This window comes from Suncus etruscus, chromosome 12 (genome assembly GCF_024139225.1).
Source record: "Suncus etruscus isolate mSunEtr1 chromosome 12, mSunEtr1.pri.cur, whole genome shotgun sequence".
NCBI lineage: Eukaryota > Metazoa > Chordata > Mammalia > Eulipotyphla > Soricidae > Suncus > Suncus etruscus.
The window spans coordinates 60,939,644-60,962,542 of record NC_064859.1 but is presented as its reverse complement, the minus strand read 5'-3'; the positions used below and the strand labels follow the sequence as shown (position 1 = coordinate 60,962,542).

Here is a 22,899-nt window from a genome sequence, read left to right as displayed (position 1 = left end):
TTATCTCTCTGCCTCTCCTTCCAAATTAATATGTAGTCTGATTAATGGGATGCAGGAACAGCATGACTTGTCTTAAATACCCTTCTAGTATCAACTTGACCATCATACTAGTTGGCCAGGCATTGCTGAAGGCATGGGATATACAAGGGCCAAGACAGATGGGTGACTGTCCTCTGTAGGTTATAGTTTTATGAGAATGGTTTCAATGTAATGAACTTATTTTACATAAAAATCACAGATCTCTCTCATTCCATCTGATTTTTTCTCCCTGGATCATTTTCTCCTCTTGCTTTCCCAAAATTGCTAATAACAAGAAAAGGTCATTAGTCTGAAATGTCTGAGAGGGGGTTAGAAAATAATCTGGCTCTTTCTCTTCCCTCCCAGATCCCCTGCTCAGGGGTTATTCATTGAATCCTGGCCTTGTTCTTATTGATTGTTCTCCTTGGTCTCTTAGACTGGTCCCTCTGCCAGATCGTCTATGATTCTTAATGCAGCCTAAGATATTCCAATTGTGATTCCAGGTGGACCAATTTCAACTCCCAGCTACCTATATTATGAGCTTTCAGCAAGCCAGGGAAAGTCAGAGGCCCTTGGAAAAATAGATTGAAAAGTGTAGCTTCTTTGAAAGCTCCACTCTAAGGTCAGCTCAGCCTAAACCCTGGAAAGTTTTAGTGCAGGTCTTTCATCTCCACCAGTAAGAAAGGCTAATAGGAGCTAAGGAAGGGAAACAAAGGATGGATAAAGAGACTTCTGGATTAGACTCTAGCTGGGAAGGAACCAGATTTGATTTGATTTATTTTATCAATGTTGGATTTAAAAAAGTGAAGAAGGGAAGGAAATAAGGGTTACTTTCAGCATTCTACCACCTTCACCAACTAGGTAATATGTAGGAGCAATGCTTAAAGCCAGCTGCTGGGGTGGGAGGTACTCCTTCTTGAGCTAGGCTAAGTGCTGTAAATGCATCTTTTCTAGTTGTTTTCCTAATAGTACTTTATTAACGCATTGTCCCCATTTTATAGATAAGGAGGTGAGGGATAGAGATAGTATGTATGGCACCTTTCCTAAGGCTGCAATCATTAAGAGAGCTAGAATAAAATTTGAGGTGAAGGTTTTCAGGTGTTATAATCCCAGCCACCCTCATTATTGCCCTGGCATCAGTTAGAACCTTTACAAAGACTATACATTCACTTGCCAGGTGTGGCATTCTCTAGAATCAAACATTTCAAAATGTTGTGTTTTGACAGGGATCAATTTTTCCCTTTGTGTGCTTGGTGTTTTTTAATCAGAATGTATCAAATTCTTTCTTTCCAATACCTCATTCTTCCATGTTGATTTATTCTCCTCTACCTCTTTATTTTCTATCCATCTGCCCAGTCTTGCCAGTTCTGGGATTTTATTTCTCTGTCCCAGGTCCCTTCCAACTGCCTTGCTGTTTTAATTTATAATCCTAACTGATGGCACAAGCTCCGCCCCTTTTTTGCTCTTAGCTTTTCTCTGCCTGCTGGGTCCCCTCCATTTCTGTCAAAGATGGCAGACCCTTCCTGTGCCACCTTTCCTCATCATGCACCCTGAATTTTCCATCCCCCCCTTCTCCCCTTTGGCCACCCCCTCCTGCTTCGTCTTTATTGCCTGCATGACTGCTCAGGTTCTTTATCCCATCTTCCCCTCAAAGGCATTCTCGGCTCTGGCTGTTATTCTTGTATTAGCATTGAACCCATTAAAGCTAATTTGTTTGCCCTAATCTCCATTTATTTTTCCCTAGTTGATATTAGATTTCCCTTTCTATTGCTCTAGCATGATTTTCTCTTTGTCTTCCTAATGGTCTACCCCCCTCTCTCTTCCTCTATTAATCTGGTTGGCTTCACTGTGTGTTTTCAAGGCCTTTTTCTGCCTCCCCCAGCCCTTAGATTAACCCTGTTACCTCCCTCCCTGGAAGGGCCCCAAATACTGGGATTTTCAGGGATGGAGCTGCCCCAAATGCCAAAAGACCTATAAGTTCTCTGGTCAGCAGGAGGCCAGCTTTCTTTTGGAGTTGATCTAATGGCCTGGAAGCAAGGCTACTGGGACTGAGTGGAGGAAAGTATGGTAGTAATGGGTATAACTAACTTGCATTAAGTCCTAAAGGGTCCCCAAGTCAAAGGAGTTTCTGGGTATGCTCCACTTTGTGGCAATCTTCAAGATACTCATGGACCTCTGCAAGTGTCCTGTGAGTTTATGGTCTATCAATAGACGAATTAAGAGACTACCACCCCCTTCTCTCTGTGCTCACATTGGGCACCTTTCCTTCTCAGTTTCTCAAACTGCAGGCATGCTTCCTCCCCTTTCTGCCAGGACTGAAGCCAACCCTCTGTGTGGCTTTGGGGTTACAGAAAGGCCCTACTATTCCAGGATCCCCAGGACAGAAGCCTTCCTGGACCTGAGCTCTGCCTTCCAAGATCCTCACGCCTCATGGAGGAACATGCAGGGTTGTAGCCCACTGATAGAGGGCGGTTACTTGAGAGGGTAGAGAGCAATGTTTTTCTCTGGCCAAGCATTGGCTCATTGGGGCTCCCTGGGGCTCAATTCAGCCAGAATCACTGGATCTGTGGCCACGAATCTGTCCTTTGAACAATCTCCCTTGGGTTTATATCTACGCAGTAGATAGGTCATAAATATTTGTTGAAAGCATTAATTAATTGATTATACATAAATCTCCTATCAGAGGCTACACAAGGCACTTCTCCACACTTGCTAGAGGTTTATTAGGGTCACAGTACTTTCCCAGGCTTCCTAGACCCCTCCAGACTCTCAGAATTCCACAAATAGGCTGCAGGAGTAGGGCCTCTGCACTGGTAGAGGCAGAGATGCCAGGAAGGTTTCCCCTTCCTGGAGTGCATTGAGAAAGCCCCACCTTCTACTCCCCCCCTGGGGTCAGAGGACTGGGAGATTAACGCTGTCTTTGAAAAAAATGAACCTACATTAAAGCAATTTTCAGTTCATTAGATTTGAATTCAATGAGCACCCACTCTCTATCTAATAATATTCCAGTCTATATGTATGTGGGGAGATGGTTTCTGAGTAGAAGACACAGCCCTTGCCCTTGAGAAAGGTACAAATTAATAACCCCTGACACATTAGAGAACCTTAAAGTTTCTAAATCCATTCACACGCACTATCTCCTTCAATTTCTCCTACAGTTCTGAGAATACAGACTGTGGAATGTGTGTGTGTGTGTGTGTGTTTATGTGTGTGAGTACATGTGTGTGTTGGGGATGAACTGGGTCATAAATAATCTACATTCCTTTAATGTAACACATCACTACGTACTTGAGCTCAAAGTTACACAAGCATAAATGTGTATGATTTGAAAATCACCTAGAAATGGGTAAGGGAGGAGACAGAGAGGTAATTGTAATGAATCCTGGTGAGGAAGGAAGCATATTTGTGGGACAGGAGAGAGAAAGGGTATGTGGATGTGGTAGGTGAAGGATAAGTGGGCAGGATAGGAAAAAAATAGGGAACGTGGACAACAGCTAATCTGAGAAACCAAAAACACAATGGTATCTGGTATATAAGTGAATACATAAAATAGTTGGATGGGGGGCCCGGTGAGATAGCATAGCAGTGTTTGCCTTGCAAGCAGCCGATCCAGGACCAAAGGTGGTTGGTTCGAATCCCGGTGTCCCATATGGTCCCCCGTGCCTGCCAGGAGCTATTTCTGAGCAGACAGCCAGGAGTAACCCCTGAGCACCGCCAGGTGTGGCCCAAAAACCAAAAACAAACAAACAAACAAAAAACAAAATAGTTGGATGGGACTCTTGTGTCACCTTGAAGGTGGAGCTCACTGATCTTTAAGATTCTTACTTGGAGCTCTACTTTTATTTTTTTTTGGGAGGGTCACACCTGGCAGTGCTCAGGGGTTACTTCTGGCTCCACGCTCAGAAATCGCTCCTGTCAGGCTCGGGGGACCATATGGGATGCCGGGATTCGAATCAATGACCTTCTGCATGAAAGGCAAATGCCTTACCTCCATGCTACTGTATCTCTGGCCCCGAGCTCTACTTTTCAGAGATCATAATTAAAACAACCAGTGATTGACTAGTTCAACACAGATGTGGTTGGAAAGGGTATGCTTTGGCCTGTGTCTGAGGCTTAATAGTTAGACTTATAGTTAGAAAAGGTTGGGGGGGTGCAGAGCGGTGGCGCAAGTGGTAGGGTGTTTGCCTTGCACACGGCTAACCTAGGATAGACCTCTGTTCGATCCCCAGGCATCCTATATGGTCTATCAAGCCAGGAGCGATCTGAACGCATAGCTAGGAGTCGCTGGGTGTGGCTCTCCCAAAAAAGGCAAAAAGAGAAAAAAAAAGAAAAAAAAGTCAGGGGGAAGTGTGTGTCTATGTATATGTGTGTCTTTGCAAGTATATATGTGTGTCTGTGGGTATGTGCACAGCCACAGGAGGCTCTTGGAGGGGGCATGACTCGTTGTGCCAAAAATCTAAATAGAACAAATGAAGGAAAAGTGTCCCTTTAAGCCAGACACACAGAGAAAAATCTGTTACAAAATAGTGAATCTGTCATTTCCACACCTGTCGACAACAGATTCCCAAAGGACTGACAGCATCACAAAGTAGATTATCCACTTGAAAAGCAACATGCACTCACTATAGTCCAGGGAAATTGGAAGGGATAGAGGGGAAATGACACAGCCTGTGGCTCCTGGGTTCTGGAGATGAAGATGTGTGAGGAGATGATCCTGCTTCCCCTGCCTTTCTTTGCTGATCTATGTCTCTTTGCTCTAGCTTGAAAGGACAAGACATTTCTGACTTTCCTCTCAGTCTTAATATCTACAACTCTGGAACTGCCCTCAGACCTGGGAACAGTTGTGGGAAACTCCTAGAAACTACTACAGGAAACTAGCAGTAGTAATATAGAAGCCAAGTACCAAGAGGGAAAGCAGTAGATGCTCTGGTTCATACTCTTTCTGTGGTTGTCTGGTGTCCTGTAGAGTACAGCTTTGTGGCACTTTCTTCAGAGGAAGTATCTGACCAAGAAAGGGGAGGAAACCTATCTTATGTTACAGACTTACAAGATATAAGATAGATCTCCAGAACAGCACAACCAGAACTCAAGTTTTCTGATCCTATCTTAGTTTCTCTCTTATCCCAGGAGGTCCATCGGCACCACAGCTGGCTTCACTTTTATTTTCCAAAGAGGTAAATCCAGAGGTGTATACTGTGAGTTCTGGGTGGGAGACAGAGCTCCCTCTTTGGTGGGAGGCTAGGAAGGGCCTCACTGAAACAACTCTAGAGAGCATGTGTTGCTTTTCTTACAGTCAGTTTAGACCCAACCGCGTAGCCCCCAAGCAACTGAGGGCTATGTCAGGAACTATGATAGACCAAAATTCACCTATTGTTGAAGTAAACTACCTTGCTTCCTCCTCTCAAACCCTAAATTAAAGGTTTAAATTTAGTGCCTTAGGATGACTCTATTTGGGAATAAGGTCTTTGTACCTGACTAGGTTAAGATGAGAATGGACCCTTATCTGCTGGAACTATCTTTTTCCCTAGAAGGGAAAATATGGACATAGATCAAGGGCCACAGAGGATGAAGCATGAAAATTGCATCAGGTTGGTATAAGTCAAAGCTCTCAAAGATGGTCAACCAGCTGAGGACTGGCTATTTTCTACAGCCCTCTGAAAGAACGAATTATTTTCCCATCTTTTAAACTCCCAGCCTTCAGAACTGAGGCAACTATTTTTGCTGTATGTCATCCAATTTTGGTGGTTTTTGTAGCAGTCTCAGCAGACCAATGTGCTGACCAGTAGGATTCTACTTCTGGACTGCAGGCTTGAGGAAGCCCCTCTGAGAGATTTTTGGCTGCCTTTCCAGCTTTTCTTTCCAGATAAATTTAAAATTATTATAATTTAGGTAACACAATTTCAATAGTACAGATACCCCTCGCTTTACGACCTACCTGTTTAGCTACCTCTTGCACTTACGACCATCTCTTCACCGTACCTACTTTAATAACTTTATGTTCTGTAATACATTGCAGTACTGTGTGTAAATTACACAACCTATGCAAATTAAAACAAGTGGAAGTTTTCCGTTTGATCTTTTTTGTTATTTTACTTATTCAGAATACTGTATTGTCAAGTACTCTGCAGATACTGTACTGTACTACTGTACTACCGTATACAGTATACGCAGTTCCTCACTTAACGACCAATTCACTTACTGACCAAGTCGTTGAAACAGAACTTGGTCTTTAAGTGAGGAGTATCTGTATTAATATTTATGGTTTTGATGTACAAAGTCACTACACTTTTATCACCAACAAAGTGCCCAAGAGCCTCCACCTCTTTCCTTATGTCACCTCTGGTCTCTAGTTTGATTCATTTTCTCCCTAAGTCCCCTTCCACTACTTGGTAATTTCAGTTCTGTAATTGAAGACCATGGTTTTGTCACTATTTAATAGACTTTTCAGAATAAGGAAGGTTCAGGTAGACAGGCAGGCAAAGAGTAAATGCTTCCTGTTATCTTACCTTCTCTACATGAACCTGTTTCTCTTGATGTCATTCTTTCCCCACAGAGTCACCTTCCTGTTTTCCAGTCCTGTTTTATCAACCATTCAACAGACTCTTCAATGCAAAAATATCAATACATCAGTATAGCAAAGTTTTTATGGAAGCGTCCATCACATCTGTCCAATCAGTCTGGAGCTTTCCCTCAAGTCCACTAGGATTTTCATGTTTCTCCTCATTTCAACATTTTCTGAGATCAAGTCTAAAGGTTAATTACAGATTCATCTAACAATTGCAGAGCTCTCTCAAAGTGCTGTCAGATAAATTTAATTAGACCTGTTAGCTGAGTTCCTAAATCCAATTTGATTAAACTTAATCACATCCAGGATGGATTTTAACAACAACCCCTGAAAGGATGAGGTAGGCACTGGGAATATGAGTCTAGATATCATCATCTTGGAAGGCTGAACAGTGTGCGCTCAGCTTGTACAGAGGAGCAGATCTGATGCTGTGTCCAAGTTAGCTAAGTTTGATCTTCTCCAGCCCATCAGAAGTGCTTTTATGGGAGTCCTGGATGCTGTCCAGAGAGAAGGATGTACCTCTGTGTGCTGGCCCAGTACTGTAGACTAACTTGTTTTATAGCTGAATTTGAGACTCTTGATCCTCTCCCTCATTGCACATTCCTATAACCTTGCTACTCCTTGACAAAACCATTGATCTCTTCTCTGAGCATTGTTTAGCTCAGTTATTCTTTTTTGTTGTTCTTTGCTTGGAGGACATATCCTATGGCACTCAGATTTACTCCTGGTTCTGAAGGATCTGAGAGGACCATATGAGATACCAGGAAATGTGCCCAGCTTAATAACATGCAAGATAAATACTCTGCCTGTGAATTATCTCTTAGTTTAATTAGTCTTATTTGCTTTGCCCTTTACACCTATGGGTCTTAACCCTGTTCTACATTAAAATCACTGGGAGCTTGTGAAGAAAGCAGCTTCCAAGGCTCCAAATCTTCTGATAGATCCCCAGGAATAATGCTTAATATTACACTTTAGCATCATTTTTAAGAAACAATATTTTAAGAGTCCTTTCATTTGCCAAATATTTCTGAATTTCTCAGTATATTTACTACGTAGTAGATATTTACTGGAAAGTTGTAGTCCCAAGTATTGAATTTTTGTAACTGCTGGCCTTTCTAAATCTGGCCACTATGCCAAGCTGACACTCAGCATCCACCAGGAAAGTCTCTATTGGGGTCAGTGTTTGCTATTTCCCATGACTCGCTCAACCTCACTAGCTTCCATCCAAGCCCAGACCAGCAAGATGTCCCCCTGGACTAGGAGCAATCAATGTCACAGGGAACAGCTCAGTCCTCATGGCTGCATTAAATTTCCCCAAAGCTTTGTTCTTTGTTCCTTCAATTCCATAATAGTCACTCATAAAAGAAGTAGCTGAGTAATTATAAAAAAATTTCATGTAAAAGAAACTGTGGGCTTCATCATGGTAAACTTTATTTCTAAAACTTGAATTAGCAAGTTAGATATTAATCTCTCCAATAAAGTATTAGTGGGGAGTTATGTGAAAAAGTACCATGTAGAACACTTGTGGAGTTTTTGATTCCTATAGAATTAGTGTCAAGTGTTGGGAAAACAAGGAACTGTAAGTGCTTACTCTTAACTCAGGGTAGAACTTCAATACAGGATCTATGTGACATATTGTGGTACCATGTTAATTGTGAGGGACAGAATGGAAGCAGAGAGAATCTAACACACAGTCACTAAAGACTGGGATGTAGGAGGATACATCCTATGAGATAGAATTAGAACTTCATCAAGAGGATGGGAGTGGGAATGGTGTTCCAGAAAGTTGCCTCTGAATGAGCAAAACCACAGTGGTAGGAATGTACATGGTGTGTTTTGGAAACAAAGACTAGTTGGCTGGAACACAGGCTGCATACGGAAATAGTGGGAAATAGGGCCAGGGAAGTGGGATGGAATCTTCTCAGATTGTACACCAGCGATTTGCCTGCAAATGGCTGTTAATGATTAGATTAAAAGGAAGTGCAAGCAAGATTTTGGAAAATCACTAGGCTGAAATTCTCTAGAATAGGACTGGGAAAAAGAGAAATCAAAACATTTTGATAATGTAAGGAATAGCTGTCACATTATTTTCGTGGTTATATTCCACTTAATGAAAATAGCATTAAGTCCAACGAAAACTGAGTAGTAGGTATGTGGCTCTGATAAGAGAGTTAAAGAGATATGGATGTGAAGTCAGGAAGAGGGAAGTCGAAGCTATATGCACAGTAATATAATGTCCCTAACAGGCATATTGAGTGCATTTGATCATAAGTTTCTGGTGGTGAAGTTAAAACTAACTCCTTAGCTTGTTTTCTGAGTTTGTCTGAAGCCATTTGCCATCTCATGGTCCAGAGCTGATGAGTCACTGGAATCTACCCACTTATATCTCTACATATGTCTGCTCCTACTGGTCCTTCATGAAGTCATTTGGCAGAATCAGCCCCCTAATCACAGAATCACAGTTTGAGTCATCTTCCTTTCCATTACCACAGCATTTTTCACCTAATTAGACTGGGGTCTGTCTCTGTCTTTTCTTCTAACTTGTGGGTTAGAAAATTCATTTTGTTTTTCTTTTTGAATAATGTCAAATGAAAAAAAAAAGTCAGGCTCTGGAGGCTTCTGTGAGCCCGAAGCCCAACACAGTCCTACCATTTTGAAAGTGTCAGAAGATATTTATTTTATCAATGTGAGAATGATAATGCCCTTTGGAACAGTTTGAAGTGAGAACTTCTATCTGTATGTCCAGGAGATGCATGACTGGGTGCAGAGTGAAGTGTAGGAACTGGGGTAAGGGTCACTTGAGGGGGAGGTGCAGTGGATGCTTATATAGGGCACCTCCAAGCTTACAGGTGCACCAAGTTTGGGTTCACAGAATGAAGGGAAACCAGTGGTTCTTTAACAACCAGAGTAAACTCTGAGGATCCATAACCAAATCTAGACTGAACACCCACTTAGGTGAAAAATGGAAAACGAGGTAAGAAATACTTTATTATAAACCAACAAGAACTGAGATAGAAGCATCTCTGAATAGTGCACTAAGTGGTCTGTTCACCAAAGAAGGAATATAAGAAGCTGTGGTAGCTGCTATGGACTAAACACTCCTATATGGAGAATAGCCAGCAATATGAGATTTGAAATTAGAGATTTGAAAATAATTATGATGAGATACGCTTATGAGGGCTGGGCATTCATAGCAATCCCAAAACTCCTCTTCCTGATAAGAAGAAGAGGGTTGTGAAAATAATATAGGAGTTAGAACACATGCCTTGCTCGCTCCCACCTGGCTTGATCCTCAGCACACGTCCTCCCAAACATCACTGGGTGCAGCTTTAGAAGCCCCTAAACTCCAGGAATGCACCAGGTGGTGCCTGATACTACAGGGCCTGTACTATGTCCTTAAGACCCAGCACTGAACCACCAGTGTATGCTGCCAGGAGTGGCCCAAGACTCCTGAGTACCATCTGGGAATCCTTCACTCACCTCTTTTCCCTCAAGCCCACCCCCACCAAAAACCAACAATAGAAAGAACCATGCACAAATAATCTAGATCCATGCACAAATAATGAGTAAGGACAGGCAGGTGATCATCTGCAAACCTGATAAAGGGTCCTCACTCAGACCCCCAACCTCAGGGCCCAGAACACAGACCATGAATAGGACGCATCATTGTTTAAACCAGCTTGTCTGTAGCATTTTGTTATGTGAATCTGAGCTAACACAAGTAACAGGGAGGAAATCACTAAGGGACAGGCCCCTTGGAGAAAATTTTAGAACAAGTATCATGGCCAGAGAAGCTGAGAATGAATAGAGGCAAACTATAATGGGCAGGTAGATGCCTGAGGTTCTTAGTAACAGGGACCCTGACCCAGTCAGCCATCTTATCTGAAATTAACAAATTAACTAGGCTCCGTAATTGACTGGTTTGCTTGAGGTCTTACCTGTGTTTGGAATGGAGAAGGTTTTATTTGGGAAAGGAAAGGTGAGAGGAAAATACCCAAGATGTGGTGCCTCCCCATATCCTTTATTTGGCATGATAGCCATGAAAATCCTTCATAATGGAAATTCTCATATGCCACTGCAATAGATCTGTGGATTTCATTCTATTCCTAGGTGCAGGACATTGTAGCATCAATGACAGAGCAGACATTAGGTCTTTCCAGCCTCAATCAACCAGCAGTTCTGATATTTGTCAGTAACCCTGACATTGTGAGAGTCAAAAGCAGGGAACACAACATTAGCTTAATGTGTTCACCATTCTAATGTGCTGCTAAGTCAGATGAAGACACTAAGGAAAATTGAGGCACTAGCCCTGGAACTAAAATGAGCAACACCAGTAAAGAGAAGTTAATTTATCCACAGATGTACTTTTCCTGCCAAAATTGCTTAGTCCAAATCTCAACCAGTACCTCTATGTCTACTCTTCAAAAAAACATTGCTTGAGAGTCACTGATGAATAAAAGCTATGCAAATATTTGTTGATCAAACCCACAAAATATTTACAATGACACCACATGACTTGCAACAGTCAATTCTTTTTGTTTATTTATTTGTTTTTGTTTTTGTGCCACACCCAGCTGCATTCAGGAGTTATTCCTGGCTGTGTGCTCAGAAATTGCTTCTGTCAGGTTCTGAGGACCATGTGGAATGCCGGGAATCAAACTTGGGTCCATCCTGGGTCAGCCCTATGCAAGGTAAATGCCCTACTGCAGTATTATTGCTCAGGCCCTTGCAATAGTCAATTCTTATGACATACATGCTCATGAGGCTGCAAGGAGAGGACCAGAGGTCTGAGGAAAGTCCCCAAATCTAGGAATGGGTGCAATGTTAGAGAAGTTCATCTCATGTACAAACACGGAAATCTGTGGGTTATAGCTCACAACTCCTGTTGTTCACAGGATCATTTATGTGGGGCAGGTTGATGAACATATACAAAACTGTTTGCAAACAATAGAATGCCACATGCAGTGTGTTTCATCTAATGTACAGAGAGTGACTTCCAGGGAGCTGGGGACAGAGGAGTTTGGGCAGGGACACAATGTGCTCCTGGTTTTAGATCTCCTGGGTACATGGATGCCTTCCAGAAAATAGGACTCCACCTTGCTGGAGGAAAGTGACTATAGTAATGCAGGCAAGTGTAGGAGGATGAATCCTGGAAGGTTGGGGCAAGCCTTTCCCTGAAGCCTTATGGAAATGTTTTATGGCTAACAGGAAGTGGCATGGAACACTCAAAAGTTCCCTGGTGGGGAGAGGGTACTGTCACATCATAATATATTTGTAGGTACTGTAAAGATTCTGGCCTCTGTAATATTAGGGATTTGAGAGGCAGGCAGAAGGAAAGAGAATCTCCTATAAAGCCTTCAAATCCAAAAAGTCATTGGAGCATTATGTGTCCAGTAAAGCCATATGCTGGGGCCCATATGTTGGGAATTTGCATCATGGCTGTTTGTCTATACCTCACTCTACCTGTATACCAATATCTCTGTCTATACCTAATTCAGTCTAGCTGTCTACTTATAACTATTAGTCTATATATTACTGCAACATTTAGATATAGAGGAGCTATAACTCTCCACCAGCGTAGACCATCATGAATCTGGATGATCTTTTACAGCTCAAACTCTGCTTCTTGGAATAGTGACTAAGGTCACTATTAGGGACTAAGGTCCAGAGTGATCTGAGTCCCAATTTAATTCAGGAAAAACAGGCTCAGGTCTCTCAACTACTGGTGGCCTTGTAATGTGGCTGTGCTGGGATGGCTGATAAAAATGTTTGATGCTCCTACTAGCTGAGGTAGGCTGTTATTATTGGTTCTTGTCCTGCTAGTACATTGGGTAGGGCATTTGTCTTGCATGCAGTAGACCTGGATTTGATTCCCGATATCACATATAATCCCTCAAGCATTACCAGGAGTGTTTCCTGAGTGCAGAATTAGAAGTTACCCCTGAGCACAGCCAGATATGGCCCAAAATCAAACAAACAAAAAAGGCTCCTTCCCTGAAAAGGTGCTTCTTACCCTCAACTCCCCTGGCAGTGAGAACCATACTTGGCAGCTGGCACTCCACCAGGATTTTATTCAACCACCAGGTTCTACGTGCATCCTAGCTTGACTCTACTACCTCTCCTGTCGTGATACTCTCAAATCTCATTCTTCTTCTTTGTTTCTGCCTGAGTTAATATCCAAAAACCCAGGCTATGTCATCAGGTTACCCCATTCTTGCTACATCTATTTGAACTGTCCCTACAAAGAATCATGGTGTCAAAGTGAAAAGGCAATGAGAGACAGAGTCAAAAATTGGTGCTTAGTTAATCATATAGGACTTTATATATCAACCCAAAATTGAGGCCAAAGCTGGATTATCATTCAGAGTAGGGAAAAAGAATATGGAAGTGGGTAGGGGATGGAGAAGACTGAATTAACTGCTCTCTATTTCTTTGACAACAAACAAGAGGTTCTGTGTCAATGAAGAGTCAGTGTCAAAGACAGACATTTGGTTGTCTCATCTTTGTCATGCACATGTTTAACACTACCCTACCTTTACTAAAACTCAGAATATTCTGTATTTCAGTATAAAGTTTGTGAGTTCCCTTATTGTATCCTGAGCCTGGTGTGTTCCTTTGGACTGGCTTTTCTGGTAAAATGGAAGTTGAATCATTTTGAAAGATGAACTGGGGGTAAAAGCTGATGGTGGCCTCAAAGAGACCTCGAGTACCAGGCTTTTCATGTAGTCTTCCAATCATATCAGCACCCCTACCTAGTAGACCCACTATTTTATTATTCATGTGGAATAGTGAAGAATAGGGCACACATTTTATTTATTTGGCTGGTTAGCTCCTAAGCAGTGTCCAAAGACCAGGAATGACTTCCAGCGATTCTCAGCTACCTGGTTTTAATGCAAGGAACCAAGCAAGAATCCATGCCTGCTCCTTTTGCTATATGCAGGTACTAAGCTAGAGGCTCAGCTAGAAATGCTGAATAATGGGGAGCCAGTGATTGATCTGGAAGTATGTACTATCATTGTACTGTCTCTCTGGCTCTTCACTCACATATTTATTCTAACTGGAAAAAGGTTTCAAAGCTGCTTATAAAGGGTTTCTAGCTGCTCCTGAGCATTTCACAGAACATACAAAGAATTTAAACCAAAGAATTTCTGGAGATTCTTTCCCTGGGTGGGCGACCATTATAGTCAACAGGACACATTTCTTGAACTGCTGCTATGTGCCAGGTGAGGATACTGGTCTCACTTTCAGCCCCACCTGACCACCTGCAACAGCATCACATTCTATACTCCCATCCAGAGAGACAGGCGATGAGTCCAAGGTCACACAGGAAGAAATTAACAGCAAAGTCTGGGACTAGAACAAGGGTAAGGTGCATTCCACATGGCCTTGACTTCACTGTGACTTCAAAAGTCCCTTACCCTCTTGACACTCACTGCCCCTGAATTTATCCTAGGAGAGCTTCAAGCCAAGGAATCCAAACTGCAAGCTGAACAGAAGGTGTGAGAAAACAGCAGTTGTCCTATAGCTGCAGATAGAGCTGTTTCTTTCAGAGATGCATGCGTCACCCATCCAGCTCCCCAGACAGCTTCTCTGCGCTCATCTGACAGCTACAATATGTCCCGGTGGGCTAATTAGCACAAACTACTCAGGTCACTTCAAGGCTACTTAGGAGAGTGAGTACAAATGACAACATGGAAGAGCTCTGTGGCTAATGAAAGAAGAGAGAAAGAGTTAAAGAAGGGAGGCAAGAAATACTTTTGCTTTTGTCTTCCTTCCTTCCTTCCTTCCTTCCTTCCTTCCTTCCTTCCTTCCTTCCTTCCTTTTTTCTTTCTTTCTTTTGAATTCTTTCTCTCTTTCTTTCTTTCTTTCTTTCTTTCTTTCTTTCTTTCTTTCTTTCTTTCTTTCTTTCTTTCTTTCTTTCTTTCTTTCTTTCTTTCTTTCTTTCTTTCTTTCTTTCTTTCTTTCTTTCTTTCTTTCTTTCTTTCTTTCTTTCTTTCTTTCTTTCTTTCTTTCTTTCTCTTTTTTTCTTGGTCCCTAGTATAAAACCACACATGCAAGGCAAGTACTGACTTGCGATCCAAGTCTCAGGTATTATAGTTCATTCTCTCTCTCTCTCTCTCTCTCTCTCTCTCTCTCTCTCAAGTCAAAGACAAGTTTTCACCCCCCCCAAATAAAATCTTTGCAAAAACTCCACAAGAAGAAGTGGACCAATAAAATTAGCACCTTTGCCATCTCCTGTTCTGGTGAAACCTGAAAAGAGGAATGGAAAGAGCAGGCCTTTTGGATTTCTGAGGGCAAATACTGCAGAAAGAATGAATCAGAACATGAACCATGATATCTTAAACCTCTAGTGTCCTTGGTGAAAGACCTCTGTCTTAGGAAGCTTGACTTCTCAGTCAGTTTGAACCCATCTCCAGGCCCCATAAACAAGTGTGAGTCTCTGAGATGGAACCAGGTGGGAGATCTGTGGTTTTGAGAAGCCAAAGGAGCAAGTTCCCTTTTGAACCATGATTTGCTGAGAAATCCTGTCACTAATTGCCATTTTGTGGGAGTGAGTATAATGGACAAATAGAGATATGGAAGCTTTGGGGAATTTCTGTTGAGGAAATCCCCCCACTCTCTCTTTGTGAGCATCGTCCTCTCCTGACTGACCTCCAGGAAAGGCCTCCAGAAAAGAACTGAGTCAAGAGGAGGTTATTTAAGTTGAGCTGGACTTTAAGAAACACTACGGAGAAAAATAGCTGATAGAACAAGGCTCTGTCTGTTGCCACATTTCAAACCCTGTGCCTTTCCATGAGGCAACTGGCCCAAATTCTCAGTTGAGTGTTAGGCTGGACCTGCTCCTTGGAGTTGTGGTGAGTGGAACTTTGGGCTCAAAAATAGTCAGACCCACTACTCTGAGCATCATTTTTTTTTCTTTTATGTGAACATCCTACTCTCAAACTTGTCTGGTCCAGTCCTGAGAATTAAGGGAGATCTGGTTGGAACCTTTTCTAGCATGAAATCATACTTATATTAGCCTGGGAGACAATAATCTCAGCTACTCCATGCAAGGCACTCTGAGTCAGACTGCTTTTGCTGGGGAAAAAGTATGATGTTGAGACAACTGGAGGGTCTATGGCTGAGACTTAGCCATCCTGAGTATCTTACTATGAAGCCAGGCCCATTGGAGGTTTCCCAGAGCAGGACCCAAACATTCCTGGGACTGTAAACTTTTCTCCCCTGTGTTAAGTACAAAGATGTTGACCTACAGGAAGAAGCCCCAGAGAAGGCCAGAATTGGTGACATGAACTGAGAGAGAAGTAGAAACTTTCCCAGGAATATTTTTTTTGCTTGTGGTCCTCAGAAGAACTTGGCTCTTCAGCTCCTTACTTAGCCAAGAGAAGAATCCTGAAGGATTTTCAGAAACACAAAAGCTTATCAGCCCCAACTGCAGTTGAGCAAATGATGACAAACCCTCAAAGAGCTACTGAATAGGAAACTAAAAAGATGGAAACCTCTGATGTCCCTGGGATGAAGCCATTGCCTATACTCAGAGTGAATTGGCATTTGCTGGGGAGCTCCAGCAAATCTAGATTGCTCTCTTTATTCCACCCTGGCACCTCTATTGGAAGTGCTCATTGCCCAGATGACATCCTTGACAGAATGTCTTTTAGCTCTATCCACACAGTACCTGAATTATGTTAAGGTGTTCTCATCTGAACCCAGAAAAAAAAATCATTCTTCCAAAGAATTGGCTGTAGGGAATGTTCCCTTCTGCATAGAGGCTATTCTACACCCCTAACTTTTATCTCCAAAGGGCATAGAAGGTATCTTGGGTGCCATGACTCAGTCTTTCCCCATCTCTCAATTTAAACAAAAGCAAATTACAGTCCTGAATGGGAACACATCTTTCCTCTCTTACAATCTTCTTATTTTCTTAAAGAAAATGGTTTCTTCTCTTTTTTGGCTTTAGGATACTAAGAACCACATAACTCAAAGCTCAAAACATGATGGAGAACCGGTCACTTCTTAAGTTGATAAATAGAGCAGCTTTAAAATAGTTAGAACTGAAGACAGACCAACTGTGGTGAGAGAAAGTAAACACATCCAGGCACCAGTGAACCCTATCAAGCTCCTCACTGAGATTACAAACTGTAGTTCCTGCCTGTGCTGGTGAAGAGGATGCTTATAGCACAGGAGACCCAGAACAGCCTCCTTTGCCTTCTCCTAAAGAAAGGTCACCTAGGAAGCTGCTCAGGACTGTGTGGCTTATATTAAGCAGTATAGACTCTACTATGCATGTCTCTACTGCTTTTTCACTTGGAAATGCTTCCAAAGAAGAGGGGAAGGTTTCATTCTCCTACTTTAAAGGGACTTCCTCTTCCTTACTCTTACTCTTTCTGTCTACTGATAAAATTTTTCCAGTGAGACAGTTGGGATTTTTTTTTGTCCCCAAATTATGTAATCACAATGTAATTTTCTATGAACATTTTAAAAACTTTTTTATGGAATATATATTTTAAGCACTCCTCTCTAAACACATGCACACAAATAGTTGTTTTATGAGAACCAATTAATAAATGCTAATTCATTCAGGCATATCCCCACTAAATTACTGTTTCATTTAATTGCAGAGGAATTTTCCATTACTAACTCTCCCTTGCTGATTTTTTGCATTATTTATATATTTTTTTCAGTTTCATTAATAGTGAGGTTGGTATGTGATATTATCTGCTGTTTGTACGCCTTAAATTTCATTTTCATTAGCAATGTTTTCCTCATTCTTGGAGCTCTACATAATCCAAAAGAAAAATCATTGCAAGCAGAAAAGATTTTATGCAGCAATGATTGAAAGAAGGCATGGGTGAAAGCGACCTGACAGAAGGTATCTCCCCTGATTGGGTCATTCTCTTTTCAGGCATGAGTGTGCAAAAGCATGTCTCCACTTGGGGCTAATGTGGAATGTTTTCTTATGTCAGTGAGTCACAAGTCTATCCATGAAAACATTGGGGGTACAAAACTGGGATATAGAACACTGGGGCTCTGATAATCAAAAATAAACAGCATTCTAAATGTTATAGCACAATGCGTATTTTCATGCCATCTTATTCATGGATCCCAAATCAAGACTTTGACCCTTATACAACCCAAGCCAGAACAATTGCACCATGAAGCTCCTGCTTCTTTTTCTATATAGAAAAGTGCATTTCTGGAAGTAGTGAGGGGTTGCTTAGGAGCTGTAGAAGAGAAGAAGTCCAAAAACAATGTGATCCGAAGAAAAATTTTATTTTTTATATCAAACAGTTAAATGACCTGTGCCTGGATACTTTAGTTTCTGAAGTAAGTTCTTTAATTCTTACTATATGCAGTCACTTTCTTCTTTTTTATAACTCTCCCTGCCCATTGTCTTTTTACTATGTCCTTATTTTTTTTTTCCTGCTTTCTTCTTTCCCTTTTTTTTTTTCTTTCACAGTAAAATATTCTGGGGAATGTGAATGATTAAGCTGTTTACTCAGAAGTTTAGAAGTTTAGGTATGAAAAGGCATGTCACCGTAAGTAAAGTTTCACCTTTATACCCAACTCTATCAATAATTACAGAACAAGGATGACTATTAGTAAATTTTTTTTTTACAATTAGCTCATACAAAAATGATGCCATTATTCCAAGCACATTAAATTCTATTTATCTTACTTTCTCCCTCATATTATTTACTGAAAAGATTACACTGCTCCAAAATGAAGTCTATTTATAAAAGGAGTGTGTTAGTATAAGAATGGGAAAATACATAGCCAAGATATATGTAACCCCATCAAAGGAGAGGTTTGAGTCCATAAAAGAAAAGCTTTGATATATTATCATATTGGTGTTTTCTTTTGAACCAAAAAAAAATCTCATAATAATGGAAATTTCACAGTATTGATTCTTATGTATTTTATTTTCACATCTTTTTGTTCCTCTTCAGTAAAATTAGAAAGGGTCCTTTGGGGCAAAACTGATAAAATTAATTAACTTTTCTTCCATCCCCCAAAAGTCCGAAATAAATACGTCCAGTAGACATCAAAAAAGTGTCAATTAGAAATAATTACTTCTTATCAATCAACGGGGCAATTAAAGTGACAAAGCTTGAAAAGATACTTATCTTAAAACTAATTCACAAGGTAGCTAAATTATCTCCTAATTAACTTGGGTGGGAGGATGGACCATCTTGAAACAAAGATGAATTGAGGGACCCCAATACCTCTTTATGCGCCTCAAGATTGTTTCCCATTCCCCCAAAGACTCTATTTTTCAACTAGAAGAAAAAACTAGGGAAGAAAATTGTCCTCCCCAAATGCTTGGTCCCTTTTGTCTCTTTCTATGAACAAGCACCTTACTGAGAAATAAGGTAGGACTTAGCTACACCGCAGATCGGAAAAGTTAGAAGCAGGCACTTTCTTCCTTGATTTTCATCTTATTTTACCCCTGAATAACCTTTTTTTTTTTTTTTTTTAGGAGCGGCAAGTTACTAACACAACTTTAAACAACCTGTTCATTTATTTTTTTAGACTCCTCCTGCACACACCAACATTGACATTTGAATATGAATGTGACATTTTCTTTTGCATCTTCGAATATTTTTGAAATGTTTTGTTTTCAAAGAATCTTCTGCCCTGCCCCATGCTGCAAAATTGCAGAACACAGTGCACAACCGAATAATTTGTGTCTCTCCACGACCCTGCAGAATAGAGCTGGGGGTGAGGGAATATTAAAATTTTTCTACAGAGCAACTTTATCCAGCACAGAGCTGAAGGTAAACCGAGGCGGCCTGGAGCGCTCTGCAGTGGCCTTCGCGGATTATTATTTGCAAAGGTTTACTCGGCTCCCGCGAAAAAACCCGAACCCGAACGGTTTGGACTGGGGGCTTGGTCTCTTCTAGAAAAATACTCAAGACAGAACCTTACTCCCAGAAATTGAAGTGCCTGCTCAGAGCAAGGCTCTGCCCAAACCCGGGAGTAAACAAACGGGCTCTTAGAAGAAATAGCCCATCGGCGTGGTCACGAATTTCGCGCGAAACAGAGGCAACATCCCTAGATAGTCTCTTGCTCTGTTTTTTTTCCCCCAGAAAGAAACTAGAAACTTTGGAGCTGGGGTTTAGGTGCAATTTTTTTCCTTTTCATTTGGGGCTGAATTAAACTAAAAAAAAAAAAAAAAAAAAGACAGGGTCATGCTCCCTCCCTCGCTTGCAGTCTTATTTCTTTCTTTATTTGTTGGGGCAATAAGTAGGGGCTCTTTCTGTCTTCCCGGGTGGGACGAGAAACTTTACCGTGGCCCAGGCAGCCTGTCTGCTTTCCCAAAACCAAGAGGGATTTGTGTCTCAATAGATAGATATCCCGCGTCTCAATATTAGCCCGCTGCTAATAAAAAATAAAAATAAAGTGCATTCCTTTCTTTATTCTTTTCCTTCTTCTATTCCCCTTGATCTTAAAGAATGCTTCTAGAACGAAAACAAGTCGCAAAAACATGACCCAGCCACCTGAAGACTCGTGCTATGGTCTAATTTCCCCAGTAGCTATGGGGGGCGCGCGGGGTCTGTTCCCTTATGGTTAAGGCAAAAATTAGAGCGCAACCCGTACGCCCTCACCCCCTGAAAAAAAATTGGGAAGGTCTGGGCCAGGGAAAACATCTACCCGGGAGGTACATGCGGTAGTGCAAGTTTCGGGGCTAGTGAGAGCTGGGATCCTGCCCCCAGGCTGTTGCGGGGGTCGCTAGGATGTCGAAGTGCAACATCGAACCCCGATTTGGCTCCAGAATAAGGGGGCTGAGAATCGGTCTTGGTCCCCAAAACCTGATCAAGACAGAGCCTCTGGGCGAGGGCGCAAAGGCGGCTTCTCTGGGCCCCAGGCTCGCCGGCCCCTTGGTTCCCGGAGATGGCTACTGGGTACCCTCAAAGGAACTAGGGCACGGCCAGGACCCCCTTTCCAAAGAACTGGGCTCCGGCCCCAGAGTCAATTGGAATAGGACCCATCCACCTTCAGCGCCCGGGGGTGGGAGAGCCGCCCGCACTCCCCGGCGGGGACCCCGAGCGCTGGGACCCGAAGCGGCCGCGCCTCGAAGCTCCCAGCACTGTGGGCTCAATAGAGATCTCAGCCTGGCGCCTCACGCGACCCGACCCTCCTTATTATAACAAATGTCCCGTTTGCCGAGCGGGACTTCATATTCTCCGAGAATCCATCTGAAATATTGATTTCCTCTCACTTGGCCGGCCCGATCGATAGAGCTTGCGCCCTGGCACCATAAATCGCCTTCCCCGCGGCCGGCCCGGCTCCATCCATCACCGCAGGCCGGGCCGCGCCTTAGTCGGTGGCCGCTAGCTGCGCGCCGCCTGGTCCGACCTCGGGGGGTCCTTCCTGGCACAGACCCCCCTCCTTCCTTTCCCCCCAAGCCTGACCCGGAGGCGAGGGACGGCAGGTGCAGAGGCCAGGCGCACCAATCTTTCCTGGAGGCCCTGGGTCCGATCGCCGGTGGGAAGGAGGATCGGGCCCCGCAGGCTGCGCGGCGCTCGAAGGCCGATACCGCGCGGCCACTGCACCTGCCCCGGGATGGGTAGGGGAGTCCCAGAGCCCCGAGTGCGCCCTCGGCTTCTAGGCCCGGACCTTTAAATGCTCCTTTCCGTTAGCTGCAGAAGGGACGCGCTGGGCTCCAAGGCAAGGGATGCCTTGGGCCAAGGCTGTGCGCGCCCTGGGACCTGGGTTAAGGGTCGGGGCGCGGAGCGCACGGGCTGAGCACCCTCCTGATCTATGGGACTCTGAATCTCAGCAGGGCTAGAGGAGACCGCTATGACCCTCTTTGAGGTTCCTCACCGCTGGTGCAATCCTCAGAGATCAAGGCCTGGGGAAGCCGGAGGACTCCTAGCCAGGGGTCCTCAAAGCTGGAGCGCGCACCCAGCTGGGTCCCCACGCTAGGGAGGGGGGCGTTCCGCGAGTCCTCAACCGAGGTTTCCTGGCCCCTGCTAGAAGAGCGCACGCACAGACGCATCTTGGGGGCTCGGGGTCCAGGCCATGCCGCGTTCTTACCGGATCGGATGGAGTTGTGAGGCATCGCAGGGGAGTCGCTCGTAGCCCGCACAGGGCTCGGGGCTTCGTCGCGCAGGTCCCCGCTGCACCCGCCACCACGCCGCTGCCCTGCACGGACCAGGGAAGGGGCATAAAATTGGAGTGCGGCTGCTTTACCCCACCCCATACCCCAAACCCAGACCCATTCTATGGAGCTCATCGAGTGACAAGAGTTGGAGAAATTTTTAGTTGAAATGGGACCTGCCATTTCAGCCTGGCCTAAGGAAAAAACATGCCTGTCTGGGGGGGGGGGGTCCTGGATTGGGGGTGCGCTGAGGAGCCCCTCACCCCAACTCCAGCTCGGGAGGACCCCAGGGTCCATCCAAACCCAGTTTAACTTGGGAGAGGAAAGGCCGCCAGGTTTGCTGGGACCCCCTCCCGTCTGGAGTCACTTGCTCCCCTGGTCCGATCTCCAGCCATCCTCTGCGCTGCATACCTGGCTGGCAGGCAGCAGCGCTCACTGCCTGCGTCCGCCCTGAGGATGTCCTGGGCCAGGCCGGGTGTCTCTGCAGCTTCTGAAGTTTGTTCCCATCCACCCGGCATCACCGACCGGTTTTATCCCACCAGGGCCCTGAGAGATGGGTCTGGAGAGGCTGGCAGGCCTCGGATTGGCTGCCTGGGTGCAGGGGGGTGCGGGAAGGGGAGGATTTTGCAAGGGGGACATGGCTGAGTGGACTCAGGAGTTAGAAACATTTGCTGGAGCTTCTGTTTCCAGCGGAAAGAAGAGCGGGAGGCATCTGAGCCCTAACTCCAAACTCGAAGGCCTGGAAATATCCAAGGAATAGGAGATGGAGGCCTGGGGCTTAAGAATGAGGGATAGTGACTAAGTCCTTCTGGCCACCAGAAATGGGAGACATCGTTGTGACCCACACCGGCCCACCTCTTACCCCTGATCTGCTCCTTGGGATCAGCTTTTCTTTCTTTCTTTCTTTCTTTCTTTCTTTCTTTCTTTCTTTCTTTCTTTCTTTCTTTCTTTCTTTCTTTCTTTCTTCTTTCTTTCTTTCTTTCTTTCTTTCTTTCTTTCTTTCTTTCTTTCTTTCTTTCTTTCTTTCTTTCTTTCTTTCTTTCTTTCTTTCTTTCTTTCTTTCTTTCTTTCTTTCTTTCTTTCTTTCTTTCTTTCTTTCTTTCTTTCTTTCTTTCTTTCTTTCTTTCTTTCTTTCTTTCTTTCTTTCTTTCTTTCTTTCTTTCTTTCTTTCTTTCTTTCTTTCTCTTTCTTTCTTTCTTTCTTTCTTTTCTTTTCT

At 43.5% G+C, this 22,899-nt stretch overlaps 1 protein-coding gene across 5 annotated transcripts in view; it reads right to left on the bottom strand.

Moving 5' to 3' along the window:
* Positions 1 to 22,184, bottom strand: part of PAX8 (paired box 8) — a 55,181-nt gene extending 32,997 nt beyond the window's left edge. Inside the window, exons 1-2 of one of the 5 annotated variants that reach the window (XM_049784403.1) lie at positions 22,095 to 22,184; positions 21,620 to 21,727 (exon numbers count right to left, since the gene is read on the bottom strand). In XM_049784403.1, coding sequence (XP_049640360.1) covers positions 21,620 to 21,644 — 25 coding nt within the window. In that variant the 5' untranslated portion in view covers positions 21,645 to 21,727; positions 22,095 to 22,184. Of the gene's footprint in view, positions 1 to 21,619; positions 21,728 to 21,986 lie in introns of all 5 variants that reach the window. The other 4 variants (XM_049784401.1, XM_049784404.1, XM_049784402.1 and 1 more) reach the window with 4 other exon arrangements.
* Between the last annotated feature and the right edge of the window lie 715 nt (positions 22,185 to 22,899).